Source organism: Xylocopa sonorina, chromosome 5 (assembly GCF_050948175.1).
Source record: "Xylocopa sonorina isolate GNS202 chromosome 5, iyXylSono1_principal, whole genome shotgun sequence".
NCBI lineage: Eukaryota > Metazoa > Arthropoda > Insecta > Hymenoptera > Apidae > Xylocopa > Xylocopa sonorina.
Window position 1 is genome coordinate 13,512,289 of NC_135197.1, and position 17,204 is coordinate 13,529,492.

Here is a 17,204-nt window from a genome sequence, read left to right on the forward strand (position 1 = left end):
CTACGGTTATTCACGATTCCTCGCCCTCTAACCACCTCGCGCAAATGATATCGCCCCCGTCCTCCCCTTTTGTTTCTCTTCGTTTCGGCTGGCTGCGGGTGTACACCGTGCCGATCGCACCTTCCACGGTGTTTCGTAAATGGTCCGGGAGCAAAAATATATCAGCATCGTTCCGTACACCCAGTCGAGAGATCTCGATCGGTCCCGGCGAGAATCGCCTCGCATTCTACCCTCGGAAGTCTCCTCCAATATTCCCGAGCGGAACTCTTCATCGATTTTTAGCCGGCGCGCAGGAACGAGCTGTAAATTCACCGGGATATCGTGATGCACGATCTAAGAACGCGATAAATCCTGTTACCAGCGGCGTGACTTCTCGTTTCTGCTCGTGTCGCGCCTCCCCCTACGAATCCTTCTTTGGATCGACGCCTCCTCCCTCGCGCGCTCGAAAAACTCCACGGATCCTCCCAATTATCGGGGAAGAATCGTTCGCTAAAATTTCCAGCTATTCTACGCGGTGGGTCTCGTCGCGCGACCGCAATGTAAACGGAGAAGCCGGTAATACCGGTGGAGAAACACGGGTAGATAGGTGGATGTACATTGGCAACGTGACAGCTCGATTTCGAGCGGAATCGGAGAAGCGGCGATCGACGAGCAACGTTAAAACACACGTATCGCCGTGGGGAATAAAAGGGGTGAAAAAAGATTGATTCGCCGCGAGGAATGATTCGTCGACACCTTTACCGCGAGGGGTGCGCGCGGAGGGGTTGACAAAGCTACGGCGCGGCGCGTCGCGGCGGCCAGGGTGAGACGACGGATCGAAACGGTTCCGCGAACAACCGAGCATCGACCAATAGAGTTCACCGGGGTTCGATCGTTTCGCCGCGGCGGCGGATTGGAAGAAAACAACGGGCATCGAATCAGAGGGAAAGTTGGTGCTCGCGCGCGGCGACGGGCACACGAGATATCCGCATTGCGGTTACACGAGCTTTTTAACACTTTGTGCCCTGTGCGTAGGCGAGTGTGTGCGACGCGCACCACCGCACCCGGTAAACATCAAACTGGCTGCGATCGTCCTATGCGAGCGCTCAAGCGAAACAGAGAGAGAGAGAGAGAGAGAGAGAGAGAGAGAGAGAGAGAGAGAGAGAGAGAGAGAGAGAGAGAGAGTGAGGAGAGTGGAAAGGGGGTTGCCAGCGAGCAGAGGGGTTGACGAAGAGACAGAGAGGGAGGAGGGTCAAAACACGATATTAGGTTTGGACCTGGTCTATGTATGCATACACGTATGTACCCACGGTGGAAGATCGCAGGACTAAACGCGAGCGGAACGCTCGGTACGCCCCTGGAATTGCATCCATTTTCAAGAGAGACCTCGGTCTCCTCTGATAAGCTATACGTACGGGCGCGTGTTCGCAGACACAGACACGCACGCATACCACTCGGAGGAGTAATATATCGCGAGGTGAGATGTCGTGAGAGTCGGAGTCGAGTCGATCCGCTGCATTCCGACTATCAACGGAAAAACAGTCGCGAGAGCTTGTTCGCGCGGATCATCCCCGACACCACCAAGAATTTACGACCAGGTAGCTTTCGATTTTGTTGATAGAACGAAGGAAAAAAGAAAGGGGAGGAAAGGGAGAACGGTAGCGAGCGAAATACGATGCAAATTCGCCTCTCTATATACCAGGAGGTTAATTTCCAACGGGCAGAGTGTCAGAATCCTGTCACAGGGAGGTCTATGGCCGCAAGATCGTCGATAGGACCAGAGGAGAGGAGAGGAGACGAGAGGAGAGGGTGAAGGGCGAGCAAGGAGACTTCGATTGATCGCAGCGACCAAGGCCGATCAGCCAGCGACCAAAAAGGACGTATCCCTGACCGGCCTTGAACAGGGGCGACTTTGATGGAACGACGAACACGCCGGAGACGCGTCTCTCGCGATACGCTTCCGCTTCTCCCTCTCTCTCTCTCTCTCTCTCTCTCTTTCTCGCCGCCCTCCAGCGAGCAAACTTTTTACTTCTCGCGGCAAAAAGAATTTTATCCACCAGTCGGTTAACGGCAGTTTCACGAATCGGATCGCCCCGACTCTCAACCCAACACGACCCGACCCGACCCGACCCGACTCGACCCAGCTCTCGCGTACCCCCCCTGAATGGAACACCGTTTTTACGGACCAGCGAAATGCCTCTCTACGCGGAAACCTCGGCTACGAGAAGAAAAAGAGAGGAAAAAAGGAAACCCGCTATTGTCGCGATAACTTTTCCTCCTCTCCTTTCCCTTCTATTCTCTTCTTTCCTCTTCTCGAGAGTTTCGCCCTGTATCGCGCGTGTCCGGACCGCGAATCCGAGTGTATTTGATCGCGACGCGAGGCGGCGCGGCGCCCCGAAACGGAGGGGACGCACAGGGGAGCCGGAGACGGTAATCTGATGGTCGAGGGCGAACTCTGTTCGGGGTAGGATGGGACCTAGAACGGTCGGTATTTTATCCCTTTAAACTCGAACGGAACGTCGAAGAAACACGGAAGAACCCGGCGAGGAAGAGATCGAGAACAAACGGTTTAAGGTGGCCACCCCCGTATTCACCCCCGCCTACCTCCCTCCTTTCCTACGTTCCCCTTTGTCCGGGGAAGATCGTGTTATCGGTCGACAAAATATTGTTATCGTGCCGTAGCGATGGTGAATCACTGATGCGAGAACGCGGCGCACAAAGGGAGCCCGTGGAAAAAGGAAAGTCGATAACGATTGCCCGGTAAACGTATTGACGAGGAGCACCGACGCGAGGACCAAAGCGAAACGGAACGAGAAATCGTGCTCGAGCGTTAAGACTTCTAGCCTCCGACGGTCTACGGGCATTTCGAGCGTTTACAAATTTTTCCCGTCGACCCGGCTCGGCTCCAGCCGAGTTTTCATTCCCGAGCCGCCCTCGAGAGAAGCCCCGTGACCCGGTTTCCGGTTCTTCCGAGTATCGCGTCCAATTTAATACGGTCAAAGAGACTTCGAGTTACGCGTACAATTATCGCAAGACGCTGAAACCACCGGGGGAATCGGATGACACGTGTTTCGCTCGGCTAAACGACGGAACTTCAGAACCGGATAGCTCCGTGTTAATTTGAATCGTTCAGTTTCGAATGTTAACCCTCCCGTTGCAGTGACGCGTTCCTCCCGATCGACGACCGTACGTACACTCCTCTCGACCTTTAAGGTCCAACATCGATAACGAATAGACGGGAAAGCCTTTTTATCGAGCGCGCGCTTAAAGGTTTCGCCGATAAGGCGAGCGAGACTTTTAAGGGCAAAGTTCTCGGGGAGACGTAGCGAGGAACGACCGAAATAAGTACCGAACGAACCCTCTGTTTCCACGGAAAGGCGTTAATCTCTATTGGCACCGGTTGAAAACGGCTTGCCACCGCACCTTGCGCCCCAAAATCAATACGACCCTGCACCGTCCCATTATTAAAGATGCTGACTACTGTGTACCACGGATTCCGATTGTTCCCGTGGCGTCGCACGAGCGTTGATAAATATTCCGAGAACGCGAGGAGAACAATCGCCGGGTAACGACGTCGCTCGTGTCAGCTTGCACCGATCAACGGAAGGACTCCGCTTTTGTTACACTCGAGGGCACGTAGTTAAACATTACACGCGACAGAGGTTATAATAGTTGTCGGTGTTCCGAGAACGTCGAGGAAAAATCACGGCAACGCGACAACAACCATCCTATCGTACTTTTACGTACACAGTACATACGTATCTGTACCTTTGGATCCTGCCTGCTCCTGCGTTATAAGTTCAGTGTACCCTTCACCGTTTACCAACTACGTACGGATAAGTATTCGCGTTTGGTAAACAATGTTAGTTGTATTGTTACGAGATAAAAAGCTGATTTCACGGCTGGCGATTGTTCCTTTGACGCTGGAGCTTTCTCTACCGGCTCGTTCTCTCCTCTTACGTTTAATCGGGACCCCGGGTTTTGTCCTCCGGCTGGCTTTCGACGGAGCACCACGCGTGTTGGAGTTTCTCGCGTATTGCGATCGACGAAACGATTCGTGCCGACACGATGTCGTCGACACTTTCGAGGTTTACGTGTGCTTCTGCGTGCGCATCAAATATTTCATGCACACGTACGTGGCCTCGGATTAGCCGAAAATTCGATATCGCTCCAACGATATACACCACGCAGAAGATTTTAATAATCCGACCGTAAACACGGGACGCGACTCTTGTTTGTTAACCTCGTACTAGACGTTTCTCGGCGATAATCTCCGAAACTGTCGCGAGCGCCGAATCCGTCGCGCCGTCGAATGAATGAAAACTCGCTGGCACGCTCCATTCTTACGTTACCCTCGTGTGTCGCTCCAAAATCACCGTCGAGTTCGCCGGACGCTAAGCGGTCGAGAAATGTGCACGCTACCGTGCTCCTCTCTCCCTAATATTCGCTAAACAAACGATACGCGTTACTTCGCGCAGAGTAAGAAACAGAAAAAGACGATGTATAATCGTGCGGATGAAATTCGCAGACGTACAACTATGTTCGTCGCGAAGGGTAATGAACCCCCCCAACTCCCCACCCCTCTCCACCCCTTCGACGTCGGTTTAAAGTAGAGAGGAATAAAGTAAAAGATAATCGGTAAAAATAAACGGGAACGTTCGTTGTACTCACCGCAATGCAGTGACCTCGAGAGTTGTATCATGCAGAGCTTCCCTCCTTCGTCGCTGCGAGAATCGTGAAACGGGGGTTGAACAAGGGCTGCTGTTCGTGACAGGAACCACCGCATAACCAACAGTCACGTTTCTATCGGCACATCGGTTCGTAGAACGGTCACTTTCTACACCGCACCACACGCGTCTCGATCGTACGAACGCGACGGGCCACCGTTTATCTCTCGCTGAAACGTCAGCAGCCGCGAGAAACGCGGAAACAGAAAGTTTTTTCGAGCTTGCAGAGCCGCCGAATCGATGTGTGATGTTACACTTCCCAGCTGTCTTTTTTGATTCTGCGGATGTGCTCGCCGCTACTGCCATCTGACGACAACCCCCCCGACTAATCTGTCCCTCGGTCGCCCGGGAATATTCAAACGGTTCGACAGAATTTAACGCGTGTATGTACCAACATTTTCATATTTTTACTCGCAAAATCAGTCGTTGGAATAATATAATTTAACAGAAATGATATTATACGATAAGGTATAATTTATTTGTATATATAGATTTATTTTCCATAGTACTTACTATATATATATATATATATATATATATATATATATATATGTATGGTTACGTATATATATATATATATATATGAACATAATTGCCTCATAATTTTAAGTTTATTAGTGGTAGTATTAACGCTTAACCATTACGATTTGTTACGGTTACGTCGTATTTTGCTGTAATCGCAACGACTTAACTTAGAAATTTTTTTTTTTCTTTTAATTTACGTATTCACCCGTCGCAAGTACATACGGTAAAAATGCATGTATCCTTGTAACTGATATAATACAAGATATATGTTTTCATATTTACATTTAAAGTAAAGAGAGGTAAATCGGAGTTAAGATAAGTCACGCATTTTTTTTCCAACAAACACATACATATGCATAAGTTGTTATTTTGTCTACATACGACGTTAAATATCTTCTAAAGGATTAAGTCACTTCTTTTTTATGAAATTATAATATCTCAATAGGAATAATAAATAAAACTTGAATATTATCGTTTAGTGTAATATACCACCTCTACTGTAAATAATAACATAAACGATTAAGTAAATGTCTTGTAAAATCTAGGTGTCTCGCGGTATCTATTATTCCACGATCAAATTTTAAAACCAATAATACTACACGATTTCCAAGTAATGTTGCTCCTTTAAACGTATATCGCTTTTACATTTATGCTTCTATTCTGAACAAACATTTTCGGGAAAATAAATATTCCATTACAGAAGTATATGGAGAGTACGCAACATCGAAAGTAATCAGAATTTAAGGCCATACATATTACTGTTGTAATAATAATATTTATTATCTAATGGGACGTATCTGTTTACAGTAAAATAAGCTGTACAAATAGGATGGAATGTTTCGTTAGCTTTAAATGCTAAATATCTTTTTAGAATGCTTGTTACTTTTTCGAAATAGCTATTACTGTACAAAATAGGCATTTACAAGTATGTTACTTTAATCACGGTATCCTCGATTAATTATCGTCGTGCACTGTAAGTCACTTTTTATAAAAGTAATCCGCTATGCTCATTTTTTCGTATATTGTCAAAATGTACAAATAAATTTTAGTGCTCAAGCAAATTCACATCTATTTTGTTTCATCTTATTTAACGCTATGTACACGGTGAGCTAAGTATAGCACGCTTTTCACCTTCGGTTCTTAGAAGAACATACACAAGAAGAATGGTGTTACTTATGGAAAATTTTTGATTTATTATACAAATAAATCATGTAACAGATACGTCTGTTTAGCAAAATAGTTTTTATTTTCGATTACGCGCGTGTTAAATTAAATAATCTCTTTGCAATAAATATATGAGAAACGATCGAAAATAAAACAAATTACTTATTTCACAATATCTGTAATTCTTCTTGCTACATCTTCTAATAGTACAATTTGTCGCTAAAAAATTTTTGTTCCGTTCGTACATTCGTATGACTTATGCCTTTAATAAGAAAAAAATAGAGTATTTCCTAATTATCGTTACTACAATAGAAGGTGTACAGAAGAGAATTTCTAGCTATGCGCGTGTGAGTCATACAGATGGAACGGCCCTTTGATGAAAAAAAACGAATATAAGCTGGTATAATTCTGAAAAAAATCTGATTTAATTTCACATAAAATTTTCAAACTATAATTGTCAACAAAAATAATTATAGAAAATAATTTTCTCATAAAACAACAACAACAATAACAACAACAACAAAATTTTGAATTCATACAGAACTACGATACATCACAAATTTTAATATCGTCATCGTATGCGAAATAACTTGAATATCTAACTAAAATTCAGCATATCTGGAAACCGTGACAATTACTGCATAATTTATAGCTTCTTTCGTGTGACTTATATATTTATGTATAGTTTGACATTTTAAAATCTTTAAAAACTTCTCTCTCGTATTACTTATAAATTTCATCGGTAACAAGGCATTTTAGCAACAAATTGGGACAAGTAATTAATACATAAATTCTTATCTCTTATTTTAAAGTTATTTACAATTAATATCAGATTAATATTCTTTATAGTGGCGAACAAAATTTTCACAAGGAACAATTTAAAGTATAATCGTCAAAATATGGGATTACATTTAGAAGTGAACAAGTTAATAAATTGCAATTGATCGATAGGCTAAAACAGCGTTTGAGATTATTATCAACTTCTTTTTTCCCTTCTGTTAAATATAGCTTATAATTTTTAAAAGTGCATCATGCATAAAATTTTGTTTGGATTGTTGATAACTATTAAGTAATATCTAAACGTACTTTTCACTGATTTGTCTCAATGTCGTAACTAGCAGTCAAAAGACACCTAAGTCTTCAGAGTGCAGAAAAATGTTTATCCTGTTAAATAGTTAATCATGTTAGACAGTGTACATGGTTGTGTATCTATATGTATGTATATATGTACATTATATTACAGATATCATCATGAAAAGGGGTATTTCGTGCTAGTCCACTCCAGCAAAACCTTGAGAACCTTCAATCGCTTTTATCAACTTCTCCCTAAGTTGTTGATAACTTTCGTATGGTGGTAAATCGATACGATTAAAACTGGAAAGGGAACGGTTGACTGTCAGATATAATTATAGCGTTCTTGAACAGCGAAAGTTGTTCAAATTTTCAGGCTTCGAGTAGTTAAAAAAAGCTTGCACAAATTTCAAATGTATTTGTTACTGCGTACTTACCAAGTATGGGCTCTTGGATAATTTTCCGGTGTACCCCATTTTTCAATTGTGAATAACTGTGGTCCATTGCTACCGTAAAGTTCTTTAAACCCGTTCATCGGTACCCGTGATGTGCCAGTAACAAACTGTAAAAGCCTAGATCTCATTTCGTTACTAAACGAAAGCACAACCCGCCAAAACCACTGAACAACGATATGATTAGCGTGATAATCTCCTTTATACAATGTATTCTGTTTCCAGTCTCTCACGTCAATATGTTGGATACCACACATTAGCAATTCTAATTCGTGTTCGTCAAATATTTTCACTAATGTTGGCGGTATAAGAGCATTAAATCCTTCTAAAAATGCATTCATTTGTTCTTGAACTCTCGATACAAAGCGCCACTGTATGACTAAAGCTATGTATTCATCCTTGTTCTCGTCGGTTAATGGTATATTAGCACCATCTGGTTTAAGTTCTCTTTGGGATGTATGACCAAAACTTTCTTCATCGACACAAAATGTAAGTTCCAATTCACTAGGATCATTTTCCTTGATCCACAATAACGAATTGTAATATTCGGAATCGACGCTTTCCATATCCTTCAAATCGATTGATTTACCCAACATCATTTTATAAAATGGACGTATAAAGAATGCTGGAAGAAAAGTGCAAGTTTTGTTTATACCTCCCCTGTACGAAACATTTAATACCTTCGATACAATTCTCCGCATAATACATACCGTCTAACAGTTTTCCGTGGTAAACGGCCATACCAGCTATACGGCCAATAAATTTAAAGTAATTTAAATGTTCTTCGTTACATACTCCCGAAAAAGGATTAATTTGCAAAGTGTAGTTATCCCTAAAAACATTTCAATAATTATTACTTTGTACATTTCATAAAGTATGCTAACAATTTATACATATGTATATATACTTACGTAGCAGAATATTCAAACAATCCATAGTATGGGTTAAACATTTCTTTAGAAAGTAGGAAAAACCATTCTCGAGCAAGACCACCGTAATCTAGACCAACCTCGCCCTCAAATTCTACCCATAATTTTGTCTTCAATATTTCTACTCTATTGACCGAACTAATTATGCGATACGAATCTTCTAGAATGTTATTCCGGCTAACTTTTATTTCAAATTTATTAGGAACATTGTTCTAAAAAGAAAACGATAAGATAGTAGGATGAGCAAAAAAGGCGAAACAAACGAATTTTATGTAAATTACTTCTTCATTATCGCGTACTTACAGGCTTCCTTAACTGAGATTTAAGATACTCGTATTTACGTTTGTAATCTCGTGAATACGGTACAGCCTGTAAAACGGTCAAATTAACTAGTGAAAAGTGAAATTAAATTTATGCCTTAAACGACATAATTATGTAAAGAAATATTGATATTTTTTATTAAAGAGTGTTGTATATATACCGGTCCAGCAATTTGAGGATTGGACATACGTGGATCCTCCCATTGCGTTGTCCTTGTATCTGCCGAAGGAAAAACAAAAAAGTGTCGCACAGTTCATACATAAAATAACGAAATTCATCGACTTTAAGTTCTACCCAATACGTAAATCTTACTATGATCAATGAAAAATATCCGGCCATCCGTGTGAACTCTTTCTTCCCAACCTTCAGGAAGAGGACCAAGTTGGTCTAAATCACTTCTTGGTGTAGTAGAAGGAGCAATATGATTTGGTATCGAACTTGGACGCCCTGTTCGAGGATCGATCCATGTTGTTGTCCTTGCAGTATGATCAATAAAAAATACTCTACCATTCGGAGCTATTTGCATTCCCCACCCAGGTGGCAACCCCTCGTCACTTGGTGCCGGTACCGCCGCTCTTGGGCTCTCAATCTGGATGTCAAAGCAAAACAATACCGTTTGAAATAAAAAATCCTTACATCATCGACGTGCACCATAAAATAGTGTACGTACTTGTTCGGATGATCGTCTAGAGCCGGCTGGGCTATCTACATTGTCATCACTCTGCAAATATAACGTTAGTATATTTGTATTTTAAATATAATTTTGCACGTGTTAAAATGTACATAACAAATACGCTGTTACAACGGTAACAGTTATCGTGCAACAAGGAAATTTATATAGTTTTAACGTTTCCCAAATATATTGCAAGTTTAGTGCCATAATTTAATCTCAGTCGTTTTAAAATTAATAAAAATCATGCGATATAACAGAAATCGTCACAAAAATATGTTAATTAAATGTGTGGTGAAAGCATAATGAAGCATACTTGTTGGAAAAACAATTGACTTATAACATAACCGCATGGTGAAGTTTTATAATACATAAATCATTCTTAAATTGTACATATTGCTATACAAAGTGATATAAACAGCAATGTACGATACAATATAAATATATTTTCTTCTTACAATGTTTAAGCTATTACTTTTTTAATATAAACAGACACATAAACAAAAGCATTATATACAATTGAAAGTAATCATGTTTATGGATGAGTACCTCATATTCACTATGGTATCCACGTTGATCAACCGAATGTCCAGAGTCTGTTGAAGTATCCCCACTACCCCCTCCCCTATGATTCTCATTCTCATAATCTCTCGCATCTGAATCTTCACCTTCCTCGCGGAGAACTTCACCATCCTTACACACACATGCACAAAATTGCTACATACTGCATGCTAATTATTATATTGTTAGAAGGTTATCATACTTGTTTAGGCATTCACGTTCATATCTCCCTTTTTCAATCATTCATGCATATCGGATCATATCAGTTAGTGGAATAATAAATTACGATCATGTCCTTTGTTCATACATTGTAACACGTTAATAATTATGTATAAAGCATATTATATTGTAACACAATGTAAATGTTAAGCAACCGCTAAAGGGATTTCTAGCTGTGAGTATTTGTTAATTTGTTATGGTAAATTAATTAACATAAAAAGCCGAAAAAATATTTAGCCTTTAATCTTATGCTATTCCTACATTAAAAAAGGGAATATATTTTTGTTCATATTGTCATTCAAAAATATTTCAAAATTTGGATCATATAATTATCAACGTAATTAACATACCAATTACGTAAATCATATGTTTTGTGCGTGTGTGTGGGCGTGTAATTTCTTACACACGTTTAATCTACATGAACTATAAATCTATGAATAAAAAATGTAAATCACCATATTCTACCACGATACAAATTCTTGAAATAATGAAAGTGCAAACTAGCTATTTAATAAGTATTCGTTTCATGTTATTTTCATATTTATATAAACCATATAAATGGAAATAATCGTCAATATAGTACCTGATTAATCGAACTTCTGTGCCTATTTTCCTCATCCGCACTAATGTGGAAACGTCGTTGAAATTCAGTTGCTGCTGTATTGAAATTTCGTTCAATTGTCGTATTCCCACTAGCTGAAGTTGTACTGGAAATAAATTTCAACGTTTTAAAATCATTGGTTGTATTCAAAATTGAATGTATACAATGAAACAAATACACGATAACTGTTACTTACGATTCTGTTGGACGTTCCCATTGCGTAAATCTTGCTATATGATTGACATAATATGTTCTACCATTTGCATCTTGTCTCTCTTCCCATCCTGGTGGTAGTGGTCTGTTAAGCATTACCTTAAAGAATACGAAATAAAATATTCAATTATTAAATATCGTTTAGTATAAAGAAGTACAGTGTATAAAACTTTTAACTCAAAGTAACTCAAACATAATTCTGGTATATAAACGTAACTGTGCATACATCTGCAGCCTGTTCCACAGGACTGTTATTTACTGGTTGCACCATTTCCCACCCTCCTGAGTCGGATGCAGTATCTCCATTGTCATTGTCTACAGTTGTTGTGTCCGAAATATATGCATGATATATTTCCAAAGTACCCTTTACTCTTGAACGCTGACTGGAATGATTACTAGCCATATCCTCATAAATTATTCATATTGCATTTACGAACAAAAAATGCGAAAAGGAACAAATTTTAATGAATGAAATATCGAAACTAGTGATGTGCAGCCAATAAATTTGACCAAATGGGAAACTAATTCAAAATAATATATAGAAGTAAAGAAAATAAAAATTAACAAACAAAAATGATTCATAATTTTAATTCATTCTTATTATACCCATGTTAAATAATATCATATAATATTATTATAACAATTCATATCTGTAGCTTTAAAGAGGAAGCTAAACAGATTAAACATTTAAAATACATAAAAATACTCAACTTTAAGCATACGTTATAAAAGTACTTACCTACGTGGTCGAAGAAAATAACGCCTAGTAGGAAGTGTACGACCTTCTTGTTCCTTAGGTAGATTAATTAATTTTAATTCTACCATTCCAAGAAAATCATCCCTTGTCAATCTATTTTCATCAAAAACTTGTAGCACCAATTTATGATCAACAGGTTTAACCTAATAATAAAAAATATATATATATATATATATATAGAAGTATACTTTTTATTTACTCTAATGTAATATCACAGCATATGAAAACTTACTTTAAATATAAATTCTTCTTCCCAGACAGGATTCAAAGTCTTTTTTTTAGTTTTTGTAAGTGCAGAATCTATTGTCTGATCGCCATTGATAGTATTTAAGTCAACACGCACATATGGATCGCTTGCACCAAAGATGTCTTTCTTTGCTAATTGGTGCCCAGCGACCACTTTTAATCTTAACTTGCTCGTAGCCTCATCTCTCTATATAATATATAGAAAAAGGCAAAACAGTTACTTCTCAAAAATTATGATTAAAACATATACATACATAGGAAAATAATATACCATTATGATCAGATCATCTTTTAAAAGTTAATATCTCTGTCTGCATAGACAGATACAATAATAAAATAATAATTCTAAGTACATAAGCTTGTTATGTAAGTTATTAGCTATTTAACTAAGCATTTAACTTGTTTGTAGCTGTAGTTATAACAAGAATTTATTTTGCCGTTAATTTTTATATATTTTCTAGATGCAAACACATTAAATTTATATCCAATTATTATATTGTAATATAGTTTCTCTTCTGAATATTATATTGAAATGCATGCAAAATATAACGTATAAAGATGTACATAGATTGCTTAAAGAAATAATCTTTTTCAAATTTTCTATATATATATGTATATAGATATGTATATAGATATGTAATATAAATATTAAAAAACTGAATATTAATGATATTATTAATGGTTTTTATTAAATATATATCTATACGCGTATAATTCGTGTTATGATTATCGTTTGTATGAAAATTTCATAATTAACACAACAATATCGCTAATGACAAAATCAACAACTTTCTGGAAGTAACACCCTTTCTGAAGTCTATCAATCAAAAATCCAACCTGTACTTGTCAAACTGTCAAAATAGTTACGTACGGATTCTCCGTCGGCTCCGTTCGTCGGATTATATCCATAAACATGTTCCTCTGCCATTAACGTTACGTGTAATCGATTTATTTCTAATCGTCGATTGCCGTTCTTACAATTTAACGAGGTTCACAGTTTCTTATGTGCCATCAAGAAACCTATTTTGTCTTAACCCCTCTGCGTCACTATTGCATGAACGAAACGGATATGACATACTCGCGCTTAAAGATGGCTAACTTCCTTTTAAATATTCAAATATCACTAATAGTTTAACGCCTTGGTTAAGAACGAGAAAAATGTATCGCTGTTTGCAAAAACTCATTGAACATTTAACGTGTTCTCTCTAACTGTACCAGCGTCAAAAGGAGTACAGCTTTCAAAAAGAAATACCGACAACAACTCCAAATATTCTCGAAACGAACAATTTCTAGTGCGCCTGCGAGCATTCCTCCGAAGTTTCATAAATACAACATCCTTCCCTTCGTTACAGCTTTAACAAATTGAACGATATCATTATCGACATTGTAAAAATTTCATTTTTAACCTTAATTACTCTTTTACGTTATAATTACTCATTTTAACGTTCGATCGCGTAGGAAGTGATTCGCATGTCTTACAATGGACAGTTTTCTTTGATGGTTTCTCAATGATCAAAGTTTTTTTTTAATATCAAAAAGATCTTATGCTTACTATGATAAGAGGGTTAAAACAAAGTATAAGATAAGTTATTTTTTTCATATGACTTTTCAATTTGTAATCATAAGATAATGATAAGAATAGATAGTTTCTTTGAATTCGTTTTCCAAGATGATGCATGTAATTTCAATGTATAGAAGTACATATGATCATTTACATACTGGAGGCTCTTGCAACGAAAGTCGTCCTGGTCTTGTATTAACTTGCAATAACCGAGATCCAGAACGATGTTGAGTATTCCAAGTGTATGCACGAGATCTTTGAGGAGATGACTCAACACCAGCATATATTGGATAGGTCAAAGTACCTGGCATCTTGCGTTCTTAAGCTCTGAATACTTTGCACATTAACACAATGATTACTTTGTACAATTGTTATGTGTTTAAAATAAAAAACAACTGTGTGTCTAATGATGGTTAAGACAAGTTAAAGTAACTTTCTTTCTCAGAACTCTTTATGCACAAGTTACACACTGTAATACTTTGAAGTGCTTCTACGCTTTTAAGATATTCTAATACGAAATAAACTGTCCCAATAAAATTGAAGCGAATACATATTCTGCTCTTCTTTATTATATGTATGAAAATTTTAATTAAAACGTACAGTGTAAACTAATACGCTATACTAAGCATTTGTAACAGAAATGTTGAACGTTGTTTATACATTTAATGTGCGCATTAATTTATGCTGATAATAAATTGTACAAGTAGGTATAATTATTACCAAAACATGTGCAAAACAATATGCAGATGTAATACTTTGCACTTATAATATTAAAGATTAACACTTTCTAATAAGTATTTTTAATATATGCACATAATTCACCATTAATTTATTTACGTCTAAACTTTCAACGCAATGAATATAATACGTTGTTACCCATAACTGCAAAATCACTTATTTCCGACGTGAACGTTATATGTTAAAACCGTTTAAGATAAGGAACGCTTTAAATCATCGAGATGATAACACATACGTGTTTCACAATGGAATTAACCAATACACTGAAAGTATGTACAGACATTTTTTTATTCCACCAATTGTGATTCAAACAAATAGTTTGGAAGGTAATCAAAAATACGCTTGTAACTGCGTCTATAAGATATGCGTACTAATGTTTCATATGCAATTGTTTGTTACTTAATATTGTAATAAAGTTGGTACATTTTCCGTGGCATTGAAGGATTTCATTTTAGTAATCCCAATTTTAACTTACATTCCTTTTGTAGATACAGTGGCGCCTTTGGTGTTAAATACCATGCCAATCTCCACCTGTTTCCGAAGAATTCGAAATCCTTAAATGCAAAATACAAAAATGTGTTTAAAGCTTATACAAAAGTTTCCGTTTGTTACATGTAAACATTTGATACATTGGATATAGAACACGTTCGAAATACTTTATAATACAGACGTGTGCTTGTATTTTGTAAATATGTACATGCTATTAAGGGTCAATATAATATTAAAGTAATGATAATTGACAGATATACTAATATAACATTAAAATTAACGTACACGTGTATCCTTAAATTATATTATTAAATATGATATAGGTTAGCAGGTAATGAATAAATATTAATACACCTTTGTCGTATCTGAATTACAAGAATTGTTAAAATGTTAAGAAGACGGCATGTTAATATGAAAACTGTCAAAGAATTGGATGGCTTTCCTAAAGTTCCTGAACCATATGTTGACAAAACTGCAGTGGGGGGAACATGTAAGTTTTGTTTCTTATAAATGTTGATGCCCTCAGTTCTTAATTATACTTTAATTATAACGCATTATTTTCACTCGCAGTTTCAATATTTACAATCTGTACCATCGCATATCTGATAATAGCAGAAACAAGTTATTATCTTGATAGCAGATTGCAATTTAAATTTGAACCAGACACAGATATTGATGAGAAATTGAAAATAAATATTGATATAACTGTTGCTATGCCATGCGGTCGCATTGGTGCAGACGTTTTTGACTCAACAAATCAAAACATGATTGGACAAGATACATTAGAGCAAGAAGACACATGGTGGGAATTGACAAAAGAACAACGATCCCACTTTGAAGCTTTAAAACACATGAATTCCTATTTAAGAGAAGAATATCATGCGATACATGAATTATTATGGAAATCTAATCAAGTGACTTTATATAGCGAAATGCCAAAGCGATCCCATCAACCCATTTATGCACCTAATGCATGTCGCATACATGGCAGTTTAAATGTTAACAAGGTTGCAGGAAATTTTCACATCACAGCTGGAAAATCATTGTCCATACCTCGGGGACATATACACATTTCAGCGTTTATGACTGACAGAGATTACAATTTTACTCATAGAATAAATAAGTTTTCATTTGGCGGGCCTAGTCCAGGTATCGTGCACCCCTTAGAAGGGGATGAAAAAATTGCAGATAACAGTGAGTTTGCATAATATTTAAATGCAAAGGAGAATATTACAATTATTTGTAAATCGTTAAAAAAGAAATATGTTTCAGATATGATTTTGTATCAGTATTTTGTAGAAGTAGTTCCTACGGATATACAAACTCTACTAAGCACTTCTAAAACCTATCAGTATAGCGTCAAAGATCATCAAAGACCAATCAATCATCAAAAAGGATCTCATGGAAATCCAGGAATTTTTTTTAAATATGACATGAGCGCACTTAAAATAAAAGTGACCCAACAGCGCGATACCATATGTCAATTTTTAGTGAAATTATGTGCTACAGTTGGAGGCATTTTTACTACAAGTGGTAAATATTGATCTTTTTAAGTAATTTACATTTTGCCAAATATATTTCTGACGTATGGAAAATTTTATAGGACTGGTGAAAAGTATTGTTCAGAGTTTTTGGTATATTATATATTGCAAATTTTTAACGACCAAAGAAAACAAAAGTGACCAAAAGTATACCACTCCACCAATCAACACAAATTATCAGATGCAAGGAATAATAAATCTTTTGGATGTTTCAGCACCACAAAACGTGGATATTATGTTTAAACCGCAATAAAAGTAATGATTTAACATTCGAAGTGTTATGTATTGATTCAATTGAATATTTAAGCAGAACTGACTATAAACAATACATTTATAATAGTCTTGTACATACCAATAAAATGAATAATAATTTTATATTTATCAATTCTGCATATTTTCAGCTTAATGCTTTTTCTTGTATCAAAAACAATTCGAAATTA

General features: G+C 37.4%; 3 protein-coding genes across 10 annotated transcripts in view; 2 read left to right on the top strand and 1 right to left on the bottom strand.

Moving 5' to 3' along the window:
• The window catches only part of LOC143423365 (electroneutral sodium bicarbonate exchanger 1-like), a 284,457-nt gene that overhangs the window by 138,681 nt on the left and 128,572 nt on the right, over positions 1–17,204 (top strand). The window lies entirely within an intron of this gene.
• Positions 5,990–15,348, bottom strand: Nedd4 (E3 ubiquitin-protein ligase Nedd4). Of its 7 annotated transcripts, none has more exons than XM_076895700.1 (16): positions 14,717–14,865; positions 14,155–14,330; positions 12,422–12,622; positions 12,172–12,332; positions 11,650–11,827; positions 11,416–11,531; positions 11,202–11,325; positions 9,839–9,889; positions 9,481–9,757; positions 9,329–9,387; positions 9,151–9,216; positions 8,830–9,059; positions 8,629–8,750; positions 7,904–8,543; positions 7,637–7,769; positions 5,990–7,559 (listed from the first exon to the last, which is right to left on the bottom strand). In XM_076895700.1, exons 2-15 carry the CDS (start codon positions 14,305–14,307, stop codon positions 7,667–7,669), a joined length of 2,481 nt encoding a protein of 826 aa, XP_076751815.1. In that variant the 5' UTR covers positions 14,308–14,330; positions 14,717–14,865; the 3' UTR covers positions 5,990–7,559; positions 7,637–7,666. The 7 variants fall into 7 exon arrangements, with proteins under 7 accessions (XP_076751815.1, XP_076751814.1, XP_076751812.1 ...); XM_076895699.1 differs by having other exon boundaries at positions 7,627–7,769; XM_076895697.1 differs by lacking the exon at positions 14,717–14,865 and adding an exon at positions 15,210–15,348 and having other exon boundaries at positions 5,990–7,769.
• On the top strand, positions 14,974–17,149 carry LOC143423977 (endoplasmic reticulum-Golgi intermediate compartment protein 2). Of its 2 annotated transcripts, none has more exons than XM_076895706.1 (5): positions 14,974–15,060; positions 15,547–15,713; positions 15,794–16,417; positions 16,496–16,756; positions 16,827–17,149. In XM_076895706.1, the coding sequence occupies exons 2-5, from the start codon at positions 15,611–15,613 to the stop codon at positions 17,015–17,017; spliced, it is 1,179 nt and encodes a 392-aa protein (XP_076751821.1). In that variant the 5' UTR covers positions 14,974–15,060; positions 15,547–15,610; the 3' UTR covers positions 17,018–17,149. The 2 variants fall into 2 exon arrangements, with proteins under 2 accessions (XP_076751821.1, XP_076751820.1); XM_076895705.1 differs by lacking the exon at positions 14,974–15,060 and adding an exon at positions 15,325–15,460.

Coding starts and splice junctions, on each gene's coding strand:
- Nedd4 (XM_076895697.1), bottom strand. CDS start 14,307: ATGCCAGGTACTTTGACCTATCCAATATATGCTGGTGTTGAGTCATCT. Junction 9,060..9,150: donor AATCTCAGTTAAGGAAGCCT/GTAAGTACGCGA, acceptor TTTTCTTTTTAG/AACAATGTTCCTAATAAATT. Junction 8,751..8,829: donor TTGTTTGAATATTCTGCTAC/GTAAGTATATAT, acceptor AAATGTTTTTAG/GGATAACTACACTTTGCAAA.
- LOC143423977 (XM_076895706.1), top strand. CDS start 15,611: ATGTTAAGAAGACGGCATGTTAATATGAAAACTGTCAAAGAATTGGAT. Junction 15,714..15,793: donor AACTGCAGTGGGGGGAACAT/GTAAGTTTTGTT, acceptor TTTCACTCGCAG/TTTCAATATTTACAATCTGT. Junction 16,418..16,495: donor TGAAAAAATTGCAGATAACA/GTGAGTTTGCAT, acceptor AATATGTTTCAG/ATATGATTTTGTATCAGTAT.